This window comes from Natator depressus, chromosome 2 (assembly GCF_965152275.1).
Source record: "Natator depressus isolate rNatDep1 chromosome 2, rNatDep2.hap1, whole genome shotgun sequence".
Classification (NCBI taxonomy): Eukaryota; Metazoa; Chordata; order Testudines; family Cheloniidae; genus Natator; species Natator depressus.
Window position 1 is genome coordinate 152,627,197 of NC_134235.1, and position 12,127 is coordinate 152,639,323.

The 12,127-nt window shown below is 44.7% G+C and overlaps 1 protein-coding gene across 5 annotated transcripts in view; it reads right to left on the bottom strand.

The window, feature by feature from the left end:
* Positions 1-12,127, bottom strand: part of COL15A1 (collagen type XV alpha 1 chain) — a 270,398-nt gene that overhangs the window by 102,112 nt on the left and 156,159 nt on the right. For all 5 annotated transcript variants that reach the window (XM_074945147.1, XM_074945146.1, XM_074945144.1 and 2 more), the window contains 2 exons: positions 11,336-11,398; positions 7,049-7,177 (listed from right to left, as the gene is read on the bottom strand). In XM_074945147.1, coding sequence (XP_074801248.1) covers positions 7,049-7,177; positions 11,336-11,398 — 192 coding nt within the window. The remainder of the gene's footprint in view (positions 1-7,048; positions 7,178-11,335; positions 11,399-12,127) is intronic.

The following is a 12,127-nucleotide window of genomic DNA, read 5'->3' on the forward strand; positions in this document are numbered from 1 at the left end:
AATTGAAAGGTAAGTTCACACCTAACATAACTTTAAGCACAAGCCCCACCTAAAACAGAGGGGTATATGTGGGTAGACAGATCACACAAAAAGTGACAACAGACAAGAATAGAGAAAGAGGGAGAGGCAAGAAAGCCAAACAAGAGTCTATAAGCATTGTGTGACCCTGGACATAGCTAGAGTGTGTGCTTTGGGGTCTGGTGTTGGTTAAAAAGTCTTGGGGGCTGCAAGCTAAGAAACTGCTCCTTTTGTTCTTGGTTACTTCTGCATTTAGAGACACAGGACTTTGCACATTTCTTGGTAATAAACAAGATTGCATCAAAGAAAAAACAGACTCCATCAATTTCTGTTTCATAGAATCATAGAATATCAGGGTTGGAAGGGACCTCAGGAGGTCATCTAGTCCAACCCCCTGCTCAAAGCAGGACCAGTCCCCAACTAAATCATCCCAGCCAAGGCTTTGTCAAGCTGGGCCTTAAAAACCTCTAAAGATGGAGATTCCACCACCTCCCTAAGTAACCCATTCCAGTGCTTCATCACCCTCCTAGTGAAATAGTGTTTCCTAATATCCAACCTAAACGTCTCACACTGCAACATGAGACCATTGCTTCTTGTTCTGTCATCTGGCACCACTAAGAACAGCCTAGCTCCATCCTCTTTGGAACCCCCCTTCAGGTAGTTGAAGGCTACTATCAAATCCCCCTCACCTCTTCTCTTCTGCAGACTAAATAACCCCAGTTCCCACAGCCTCTCCTTGTAAGTCATGTGCCCCAGCCCCCTAATCATTTTCATTGACCTCTGCTGCACTCTCTCCAATTTGTCCACATCTCTTCTGTAGTGTGGGGACCAAAACTGGAAGCAATACTCCAGGTGTGGCCTCACCAGTGCCGAATAGAGGGGAATAATCATCACTTCCCTCGATCTGCTGGCAATGCTCCTACTTATACAGCCCAATATGCCACTGGCTTTCTTGGCAACGAGGGCACACTGCTGACTCATACCCAGCTTCTCATTTCCAACTGGAATATCCCCAGCGCCCCAAACTTTGACTTGCTGCTCGAGTCAAAAAGGGGTAACACTGGTGTCAGGAGCGGGAACCAGTTTCTAAGAGGAGAGATTGTGACCCGGTATTCCTGCTGAACCAAGATGGAACAAATAATGGAGGCATTTGCAGAATTCAAAACCGGCCAGTGGGATTTAAAACAAGACCTAAAATAGGAGCTGGAGGCTTCACAAAAGAATTTTAAAAAAGACTTGATTTGTTCTTTTTCTGAATCAAAGCAACATCTGCAGGAGAAAGAGAATTATTAGAAAAACTGTTAAATTTGATTTGTAAAACAAGGGAAATTGGCAATAATGCCAAAATTAAAGGAAATAGTTCAGTTAAATAAAATTGACCACTAAAAGGATTGTTATAAATTTAAGGCAGGGCAAGACAGACTGTCCGAGGTGTCCTGTGAAAGCCTCTTTCCCAGTCTGGGAAATGGGTGATCACCAAATTGAAGGAGCAAAGCTTGGTGAAGGCACAAGGATCAGCCCTACAGGTTTTGCTTAGACCTGGGCAGCTACAATAATGGGAGTTTGCCTATTGACTTTCTAATAGGATTGGGCTGAGTATAAGGATAGTTGGCACAGGCTAAAACATAATGGTTATTGGCCTTTTCGAGCATGTCTGGTCTAAGCGAACAGGGGATCCAAAACTGAACCACCTAATTGGTGTTGAATGGAGACAGTGACAGGGCAGGGCACATGGCCCAAACCTGGGAAACTGCATCTGAAGAATCATAGAACCATAGGGTTAGAAGGGACCACAAGGGTCATCTAGCAGAAGAGTTGTTCTCCTGATCCAACAGAGATACAGGTTGTACTGCATTGGTCCCACAACTGGTGAAAACGACCCATTGAACAGCCATCTTACTGGTTACCAGTAGCAAAAAGCGAAGAGACACCACAGACCATCGGGAAGGCATAACTGAGCCTTTGACTAGCCTTTGGGCCTCACCCATAATTCTGGTTAAGAAAAAGGATGGTGACACCAGATTCTGTATAGAAAATTAAACGAAGTCACTTCAAAAGATTCTTATCCATTACCACAAATATATGACACCCTGGGTGCTGTAGCAGATTTAGTATGGTTTTTCACACTAGACCTTAGAAGTGGGTATTGGCAAGCAGAAAAGGGTCCAAGAGACAGGGCGGGAAAAGTGCTGTCACAGCAGGACATGGCTTGTGCAATTTAAAGTGATGGCTTTTGGTTTCAGAGTAACAGCCGTGTTAGTCTGTATTCGCAAAAAGAAAAGGAGGACTTGTGGCTAAATTGGTTAGTCTCTAAGGTGCCACAAGTCCTCCTCTTCTTTTGGCTTTTGGCTTGTGCAATATACCCAGCCACATTAGAGAGGCTAATGGAAAGGGTATTACACATAGCATTCCCCTCTCGGCCTGGCTGATATATCTAGATGATATCCTGGTGCATGCTAACACATTTGAGCCAGAACCAAACATTTACAAATGGTCGGTGATAAACTGAAGGCAGCCAACTTGAAACTGAACCCAAAGAAATCTGAGTTGTTTCAAAAAGGGGTAACATACCTTGGGCTCACAATTAGCAAGGAGGGCATTTCCCCTGACAAAAAGAAAATGGAGGCTGTACAGACCTGGCCCACTCCCTAGACATTTACATATGTGCAGAGTTTTATAGGGCTCAGAAGGTTTGTTCGTGGGTTTGCACAGCTTGTAGCATTTTCAGAGTTAAAAAAGGCTCTGGTGACTGCTCCTGTCTTGGCCTAACTTTGTTTCAAAACCCCCTTTTCATATTGGTCACAGATGCTAGCGCTTATGGTCTGGGGACAGTACTGACACAGGAACACAAAGGACTTGAGAGGCTGGCTGCTTATTACAGCAAAAGTCTAAGTTATTTATTGCACCACCCGAAAGGAACTTGTAGCAGTGGTTAAATCTGTAGAACATTTTCGTTGGTATTTGTATGAGAGGAAGTTTGTGGTCAGGACAGACCATGCTTCCCTGCAATGGCTCTTTAGATTCAAGAATCCTAAGGGACAGCTTTCCAGATGCTTGGAGAAACTGCAGTGCTAGGATTTCACAATCACACATAAGTCTGGCGATAAGCATAGTAACGCTGATACTTTGTCCAGACAACTCTGTTGGGAGTCTAATTGCAAACCCTGCCCCAAACAGGAGAGCAAAGAATTAGTTGCTCAAGGGAATTGGGGGCGGCTCACTTCCTCTAATTCACACAAGTGCCCATGTTCCTAGTTCATCAACTGGAATGATGAGGATGGGGTTGCAGGAATGGACCCCAGAACAAGTCAAAACTTCCCGAAGAGAGGATCCTGATATCAGGATTGTGTGTGACTGGAAAATCAATTTGCGTATGCAGCCACCGTGGAACATAGTGTCCCCCCGATAACACCACACTAAAGGCTTTCGGGTCACTGTGGGAAAGCTTTGAGTTTAAAGAGGAAATATTGTATAGGAGTGGGGAGAAACCAGCAAGTGATGGATCCAGACACCAGCTGGTTGTACCGGATACATTAAAAAAGAAGTTCTGAGGTTACGTCATGATTTTAAAACTACTGGACATTTTGGGGACTGCAAAAACCTGAGCCAACCTAAAGAAAATTTCTATTGGGTAAAATTTAGGCAGGATGTGGAAAATTGATAAAGGAAATGTGATGCCTGCATTATAAAGGGGGGTCCCTTTAAAACTGGGACATTCCCTTTGCGGCATTATCTTGTGGGGGGCACCAATGAAGCATGCTGCCATTGATGTTCTTGGGACCTTGGCTGAGACAGAGGCTGACAATAAGTATTTGCTGGTGGTTCTGGACTACTTTACAAAATGGCCTGAGGCTAACACACTAAGACATCAAGATGCTGGGACAGTAGGAGAGGTCTTAGTAAATGAATTCTTCACCAGATTTGGGGTCCCAGATGAGTTAAACAAAGATGAAAGGAGAAAATCAGAATCCAAAGTGTTCCAACACATTTGTGAGATTCTAGAGATTGCAGAGCTCCCACCACCACCCCACCCCAATCTGATGGGATGGTGAAAAGGTTCAATAGGACTCTAGGAATTCCTTTGTAGAACAGCGTCAAAGGGACTGAGACCAGCATATCCCATTCCTTTTGATGGCTTATAGGACAGCAGTCAGTGAGACTACAAAGGGTATCCCAGCACTTTTCACATCTGGGCAGGAGATAAGGGGTCCCAGCAAACTTTTTATATAGAGTCCCTGAAGAAGAACACAGGGAGTTGAACCATGGACTGTGTAGAAACCCTACAATCCAACACTGAAAATGTTCACACTTTTGCTAAGGGAAATGTGAGGATAGCCTCTGACAACTGTGACAAGGCACCTCCTTCATCCTGCCAGATTTTAGTGCTTACCCCTCTGGCGATGGTGGGCCTGGGGTAATCAGCCCCACTGATGGCAGGGTTTGCCTTCCCCCTTCTGTGCTCCCTTGGTTGTTACTTTAAGGGTAGGCCTGAAGGTTGTAAAGGGTTGATCCTCCACCAAACAAGAGGCACTGCAATTTGGTGCACTGAAGATACACGTGCGCCAGAGTCACCCTCACACCACAGAAAGGGCAGGCTTTGGGGATGGGGGTGAATCATTTCTATTTCAATTGTCTTTTATATTATTTAGGTTTGTCCTTAACCAGCTTGAGTTGGCAGCAGCAGCTGCTGTATATGGATACTGACTATATGAAACAATATGAGAAAGGGTTTACAGGATTGAAATCCTAGGTTTCATAAAATTTCTGGTCTGACCAAGATTAGTTGACTCAAACAGACACAGTTCTTTAAACTGTCCTTCCTACCTTCTGCAAACTTGGCAGCCTTTTTTGATTAGGAAACAAAAATACATTAAATGACTTTGGGGACCCCATTTTGTTCATTCTAGCACTTTTCTTCCGCCCTATAGAAAGTAAGTATTTATATTATGTCATTTAAGGCAGATGTATTATTGCCCTTTATTTGGTTGCCTTTTGATACTATTTAAAAGGAGTCACTTAAAACTGTAGTTATTTATTTTAACTCAGAGTGGGATGATCCTCTTATTGTGGCACTTACATTTACAGTAAGTACAATAAATGTTTGCTCCCAAACAGCTTGTTTTTCCTATTTTAGTTTAAACAAGTAGTACAATCAGTTGACGCTATCGTAATCATTCCCCTCATTTATTCACAGGTGGTAGAATGAAGTGTCCAAGTTTCATGTCCTTGGAGCCACCTTCTGAAGGGCTTCAAGGAACAGGTCCTTCAGGACATGAGGAAAGATCTCAAGGAATGAAAGACTTACAATTCATCCTATGACTTAAACAAACAAAATTAATCAGATAAATTGATATTTTAAAAATAATGTATTTAGCTTCAAAGATTTTTGAGAAGATGTATGTTCTGAGCTAAGATTCATTAGGGCATTCCAAGTATAATTGTCTTTGCTTGAGAAAAAGAAAGAAAAACAACACTGTAGCTAATCTGGGCACCAATTCTTTGGTGGGGTCAATCTTGCTTCAGCTGAAGTCAACACGAGTGGGACTGGGCCTTTCTAAGGGTTTGTCTTCGCTACTGGGGTAAGGTGACCTAAGTTAAACTACTCCAGCTATGTCGACTTACCCCAGTGTCTTCACGGTACTGAGTCACTGGGGGATGCTCGCCGGTCGACTTCCCTTACTCTTCTCAGAGAGCTGGAGTACCAAGGTTGACCAGAGAGCGCTCTGCCATCGATTTAGTGGATCTTCACTAGACCCGCTAAATCGATTCCTGCTGCATCAATTGCGGCAGCATCAATCTCCCCGTAGTGGAGACCAGCCCAAAGTGTCCTTCTACTCTACTCTGAAAAGTGGTTACATTCAGTAATCACTTTCTTGCATGATGTAATCAGAATCATGTCTGCTGACTCTAGGCACTATGTTTTTACTCATGTTAGCCCTGAAAAACCAACGCAACTGGGACAGAGAGAAAGGAGTGGGGGTTTTTTGTTTGTTTTTTTACACAAAGTGCCAGTTACACCTGTGCAAATCCACTGAAAGCATTGGGGTCACAGAGAATAATTTGAAGATAGTGGGATTGCAGTGGGTCAGATTTGGGCCTCAACTTCTGTTGCCAGTGGTGATGCATGAGAAGGAAAGAACCCACCTTGACTCTCAGATTCCAGACTAAGTTTACAGAGCTAGTAGTTACTATTTTTCTTGTTAGCTGAGCTTATTTAACATGTATTGACATACAATAAATATACAACCCCATGACACCATTTCTACTATCATCTTTCAAAGTAGGACTGCACTTCAAGTGTTCCTTAGGACTAAAGGGTAAATTTTCATCTCTGGGTGAGCTACAATGAAGGGAGAAAGCCCAAAGAGATGAAAGTCCAATGGTAGCTTTAAGTTATAAATTCCCTTTGAATTATGTAACTGCTTCCCAGCTTTATTTTCCTGAAAATGTCAGGGAAAAACAAACAAACAGTCTCATTAAACTTCAGTAAAAGCATCCTTCATTCTTCAGCCTGGTCCACATTCACCTGTATTCTTTGGCTGCTTTCCACTGCTCTGGAATGAAGCAATACAGCTAGCTGTTCCAGAGAATATGGCCATTTGGCTTTTGTGCCTTTCATAAGAATCTGGCAAAAAATTGCAAACTCCATCAAATCCTGGGCTCATCTAGTAGCGCCCATCCTAAAATACCAACAACAGTCAGCATTCTAAGAGTTTGTCTTCACTTTGCTTTAACATGGCTGTGTAGTCGCAGCACCAGCGCTGGGAGAGAGCTCTCCCAGTGCTGTAAAAAAACCCCACCTCCACGAGGGGGGAGTAGCTCCCAGCGGTGGTGCTGTCTACACTGCCACTTTACAGCGCTGAAACTTGCAGCGCTCACAGGGTGGGGGTGGGGGTTCACATCCCTGAGCGAGAAAGTTTCAGCGCTGTAAAGTGGCAGTGTAGACAAGGCTTAAAAAACATGCAAGTTCTCTGTGTAGGAAATTATAGCTGAAGTATAGCACTAATGTCTACGCATGAGTGATACTCACTGGAGGGCCTGGCTCACCAGAAGGTCCATCTTTCCCGTCTTTCCCTGGTGATCCAGGGGATCCTGCATTTGAATCAGGTTTTCCTGGTGCTCCGGGTAATCCTGGAGGGCCTGGTGGCCCAGGGAGACCCTTGAGAAATCAGAAATACTGTTAGAAAACATTGTCATTTGTTTTCATCCCCACCCCAGCCAGGTCCATGCAGCATTCTTAAAGAGAACCAGCATTCTTAAATAGAATTCATAAAACTCTATACCACTGAACTTGGGCAAACACTTCCCTTTCTTTTCATTAGGGGTCAATCTTGCTCCCATTGATCCCCCTCTCTCCCTAGCAGTGTCACAGAAGGTCACTCTTCCCTTGCTCTGGGAGGTATGCCTCCACCATCACCTTTAATCTGCAACAATGGAAGATAGTTAAAAATGAAAATCTACTGTGTTTACTTTGTGTAAGACACCCAGGGATACTCCAGTGATCAACATCGTCTTCATTCCGAAGCAATCAGGATAGATAGAAGCCAAAGGGACTTCTGCTATTAATTTCAGAGGGAGCAGGATTATTACTACTAGTTGTATTACCATAGCACCAAGGAGCCCTAGTCATGGACATGTTAAATCCATTGTGCTAGGCGCTGTACAAACACAACAAACAGGTGATTCCTGCCCCAAAGACGTGGCTCTGATAGCACAATGACATTAAACCGCATAAAATGAATGATCCATGGAAGGAACCAAGTTGTTTTCATATTTAAGAAATATACATTTGAAAATTACTCTCTCTTAAATAAAAGTTAATCTTTAATGCTTTACCTTGTATTACTGATCCTGTATATTTACGGAAAAAGGTAATGGAGAATTTTGAAAATTACGGGCTTTACCCTGTAAGGTGATGAGCACTTTGGCCTCGATCCAGAAAAACACAATCACATGCTTAACTTTATGCACATGAAGAGTCCCACTGAAGGAACACTTGGCTGAAGATAAGTTTCTCAGCACCTCACAACACTGAGTCCTAGGAGAGCAATTTTGAACTGGACTGAGAGATGGATAGGATGTCAGTGAAGATGCTGCAGGACAGGGGCTATACTATATGACCAGGCTTCCTGGATATGGCATCCTGGACTTGTTGAAGTTTAGAAAAGAGAGATTTAGGAAGATTATAAAACAGAAAATTTCAATACAGATGACAGGCCCATCCCAAAGGTGTATGGTAGTTTCTCTCTCTGGCTGTCAATAATGATCAATACAATACCTTTGTATTAGGTTTGTTCACCTTTGACCATTTGACTACCAGCTCTTTCTCTTTGTAAGACTCCCCCCCACACACACACCTTTACTGTGTTTCTGGCTGATTCTCTGGGCATTAAGCCCAGTTAAGTGCAACATTATATACAAAGTAATGCTTGGAGATCGGAGTTTTATGGGATTATTGTTGCTGCATTTCGTTATTCAGCATTTCAGCAGGAGCAAGGTAAGGCTGGATTTGGCTGGCTGTTCAGACATGTAGGAAGAAAAAAATAGCTCAGGGTCAAGGAAAACTCCAAACTTTACCTTGGTAGCAAAGTGAAAGTTTGAGTTAAAGCTGATGATTCATCCCTAGGCAGGCATCCCATTGTGCTATATAAACACACAGCAAAACTGTCTCTGCCCTGAGGAGAAGTTTATAATCTAAACAATGGAGACAAGGTGGAAGGGATACAAAGGGACTGAGAGGTGAAGGGACAGCAGGTCAGAGGAGGAGCCAGGAATACAATGGAAGTCTCCTGATTCTAATCGAGCGCCTTGTCTGCTAGAGCAGTGCTTCTCAAACTATCTGATGTAGGGGACTGGCAATTTTTTTTTCCAATGTGCACGCAGACCGGCCGCCGATGGCTCACGGACCGGCACTGGTCCACGGACCACCACTTTGAGTAGCACTGCGCTAGACCACACTGCATCTTAAGAAATTCACACACACACCCCTGCAAGTACCAGCACAAGGCTAAAAACCCCTTAATTCACATATAAATCCCTAAAATAGGGCTTAATTGAGACGCAGATAGTACACAGGATGAATTCCATCTAATGGCAGTAGTGTCAGAAACATGGGTCCAAAGGAACATTTTAATTATAAATAGCGCATCAGCCTTTGATGAATTCAATACTGGGAAAGTATGATTCATAGATTTTAAGTCATAAGAACGGCCATACTGGGTCAGATCAAAGGTCCATCCAGCCCAGTATCCTGTCTTCCAACAGTGGCCAATGACAGGTGCTCCAGAGGGAATGAACAGAACAGGCAAATCACCACGTGATCCAAAATCCAGAAGGGACTATTATGATAATCTAGTCTGACCTCCTGCATAGTAATCTCGATATCAAGACCAGTGATGAGCTGCCAAAATCTTAACAACGGGTTCCCTCCTTACCCCACGAGGGGGTCGTTGCTCACCCCCGCCCCCCAGGACTCCTGCCCCATCCAACCCTCCCCGCGTTCCTTGATGCCCCCCCAGGACCCTTGCCCCATCTATCCCCCTCCCCTGTCCCCTGATTGCCCCCAGAACCAGGCAGGAGGGTCTCGTGGGCCACCATAGTGGGTGCCCACCCCTAAGAGCCAGAGGCACCTGCCGGGGGGCAAGGTGGGGAGTCCTGGAGGTGCTTACCTGGGGCAGCTCCCAGGAAACATCCGGCAGGTCCCTCTGGCTCCTAGGGGCGGGGGAGCATAGCTGGGGGGGAGCAGGGGGAGCGACCACTCCCCCACTGATCACATCAAAAGTGGCACCTAAGGCGCCGACTCCCTGGGTGCTCCGGGGCTGGAGCACCCATGGGGAAAATTTGGTGGGTGCAGAGCACCTACCGGCAGCTCCCCGCCCCACGCCCGGCCCCAGATCACCTCACCTCCGCTCCGCCTCCTCCCCTGAACGCGGTGCCCCACTCTGCTTCTCCGCCCCCTCCCCCGGCTTCCCGCGAATCAGCTGTTCGGCAGGAAGCCAGGGAGGGCAGAGAAGCAGGTGGTGGCTTCCCGCTCAGGCCAAGGGTGGCGGAGGTGAGCTGGGGCAGGAAGCGGTTCCCCTGCACCCCGCCCCCCCGGATTACCTGCTGCGGCGCGGACGGCCCTCCTCGCGCCCCCCCCCCCCAGCTCACCTCCACTCCACCTCCATGGGTCTGAGCGGGAAGCCACCGCCTGCTTCTCAGCCTGCCCCAGCTTCCTGCGTGAACAGCTGATTTGCAGGAAGCCTGGGGGGGGGGGGGCAGAGAAGCACAGCAGGGTGGCACGTTCAGGGGAGGAGGTGGAGCGGAGGTGAGCTGGGGCCGGGGGTGGGGTGGGGAGCTGCCGGTGGGTGCTCTGCACCCACCAAATTTTCCCCACGGGTGCTCCAGGGCTGGAGCACCCATGGAGTCGGCGCCTAAGGCGCCATTTTTGGCTGGTTAAATTTAGAAGCCCTTTTAGAACCAGTTGTCCTCGCGGAACAAGCGGTTCTAAAAGGGCTTCTAAATTTAACAACCGGTTCTAGCAAACCGGTGTGAACCGGCTCCAGCTCACCACTGATCAAGACCATAATTTTTGTTTGAGCTAAAGCATATCTTTTTAGAAAGATCTCCAGTTTTGATTTAATAAAAGTACAGCACTAATCCTGGCCTTTGCAAAGGTTTGGATACAGGCAGAAGACAGAGAGGACACTCAAGGCTGACAGAAGGAATTAGTGTGAATTAACAGCCCCATATAGTTGTACACCTTATTAACAGAATAGGTGCCCAAAGCTGAAGCAAGCAATGAATAATACCATCCACTCATCTTCACTGGCTTCTAATCATCTCAGAATCAAAAGGGACTTTCTTTAAAACAAACAAACAAAAACCTCTCCATGATTTCTTCACTCTGTTTCTCCCATCTCATACTCCCAGCTTTTTCTCCCACTCCACCACCAGTGACACTCCCGCAATCCGAGCCTCCTCTGTCCCTTCCCCAAATGCTCCACAATCGTGGGAGAGTGCTAGTGACAGCTGAATTTTTAATTGTGCTGCCCCATTTTTCTGCACTTTTTTGCCTCTAACCAAGCTTCCAACTCACTTTTTCTCTTAAAATCTGACTGCAAAGCTTCCTCTACTCTTTGGATCAAATAAACTCTCCTTGCAAAGTTTTTTGTGATGTTTTGTATTAAGGATGCTATCTAAATAAAAACCATGTTTTGCACTATGTAACCATATGATCATTGATTCATAATTATTCAAATGCTGTAATCATTTAAAATACAGATAAAAGATAAAGCTATTTACTGCACAAAATTAGCAAACATTAGTACATACTTACTCTTAAAACCTCATTGTCTCGGTCAAGGTCACCAGATCCAGATCCTTCAGGTTCCAGTCTACTCTGAAGTCAAGAGAATTCATTTTAAAATGTTGTTTCTAATGAAGAGATGGAAGACTGATATATAAAAATACCATTTGTGCTTCTGTTAATCTCATTATGGCTGGCATCTCAATAGCAGAAAGCTGTCTATGAAATAAAATATATTCTTAAACTCTCATTGATATTTTTTATATCTAAATGCACCACCAGCATTTTAATCAGGTGCTTTGGAGGAGTTTCATACCAGTTAACTGTATTAGTTATTCAGTTCTGTATTCACCTACAAATACTGTTCTATTCCATTGACAAGGATACCCAGAAGTTGCACCCTTATGTAAGATCATTGGAGATGAGATGGAATAAATATTTACATTCAGCTTTAAATTTCTAAATATACCTGTCACACTTGGGTATCCCCCAAAATACATCTATAGCGATTAGCTACTAACTTCCTGCAAAGGTCTGTGACTCATAAGGCATAGGATGAAGATTCTGCTGTGGGGATCTGCAGAGGCATTTTTGTAGAGAAACTAAAAACATTAAATTATTTGCATTGCTATTAATTAAAACAATCTATTTGGAAACTGAGTCATGCTATGATTGGTGAAAGGCTGCTTAGTTCCGATTTGTGCATTTTTGGCGGTAAATACAGGAGTCCAAACTCTTTCCTCCAGGCCATTGACATCGAAAGCGCTACTGAAGATTATGCTCAGATTTCCAAGCCCCCATATTTTTAAAGATCAAAATTTT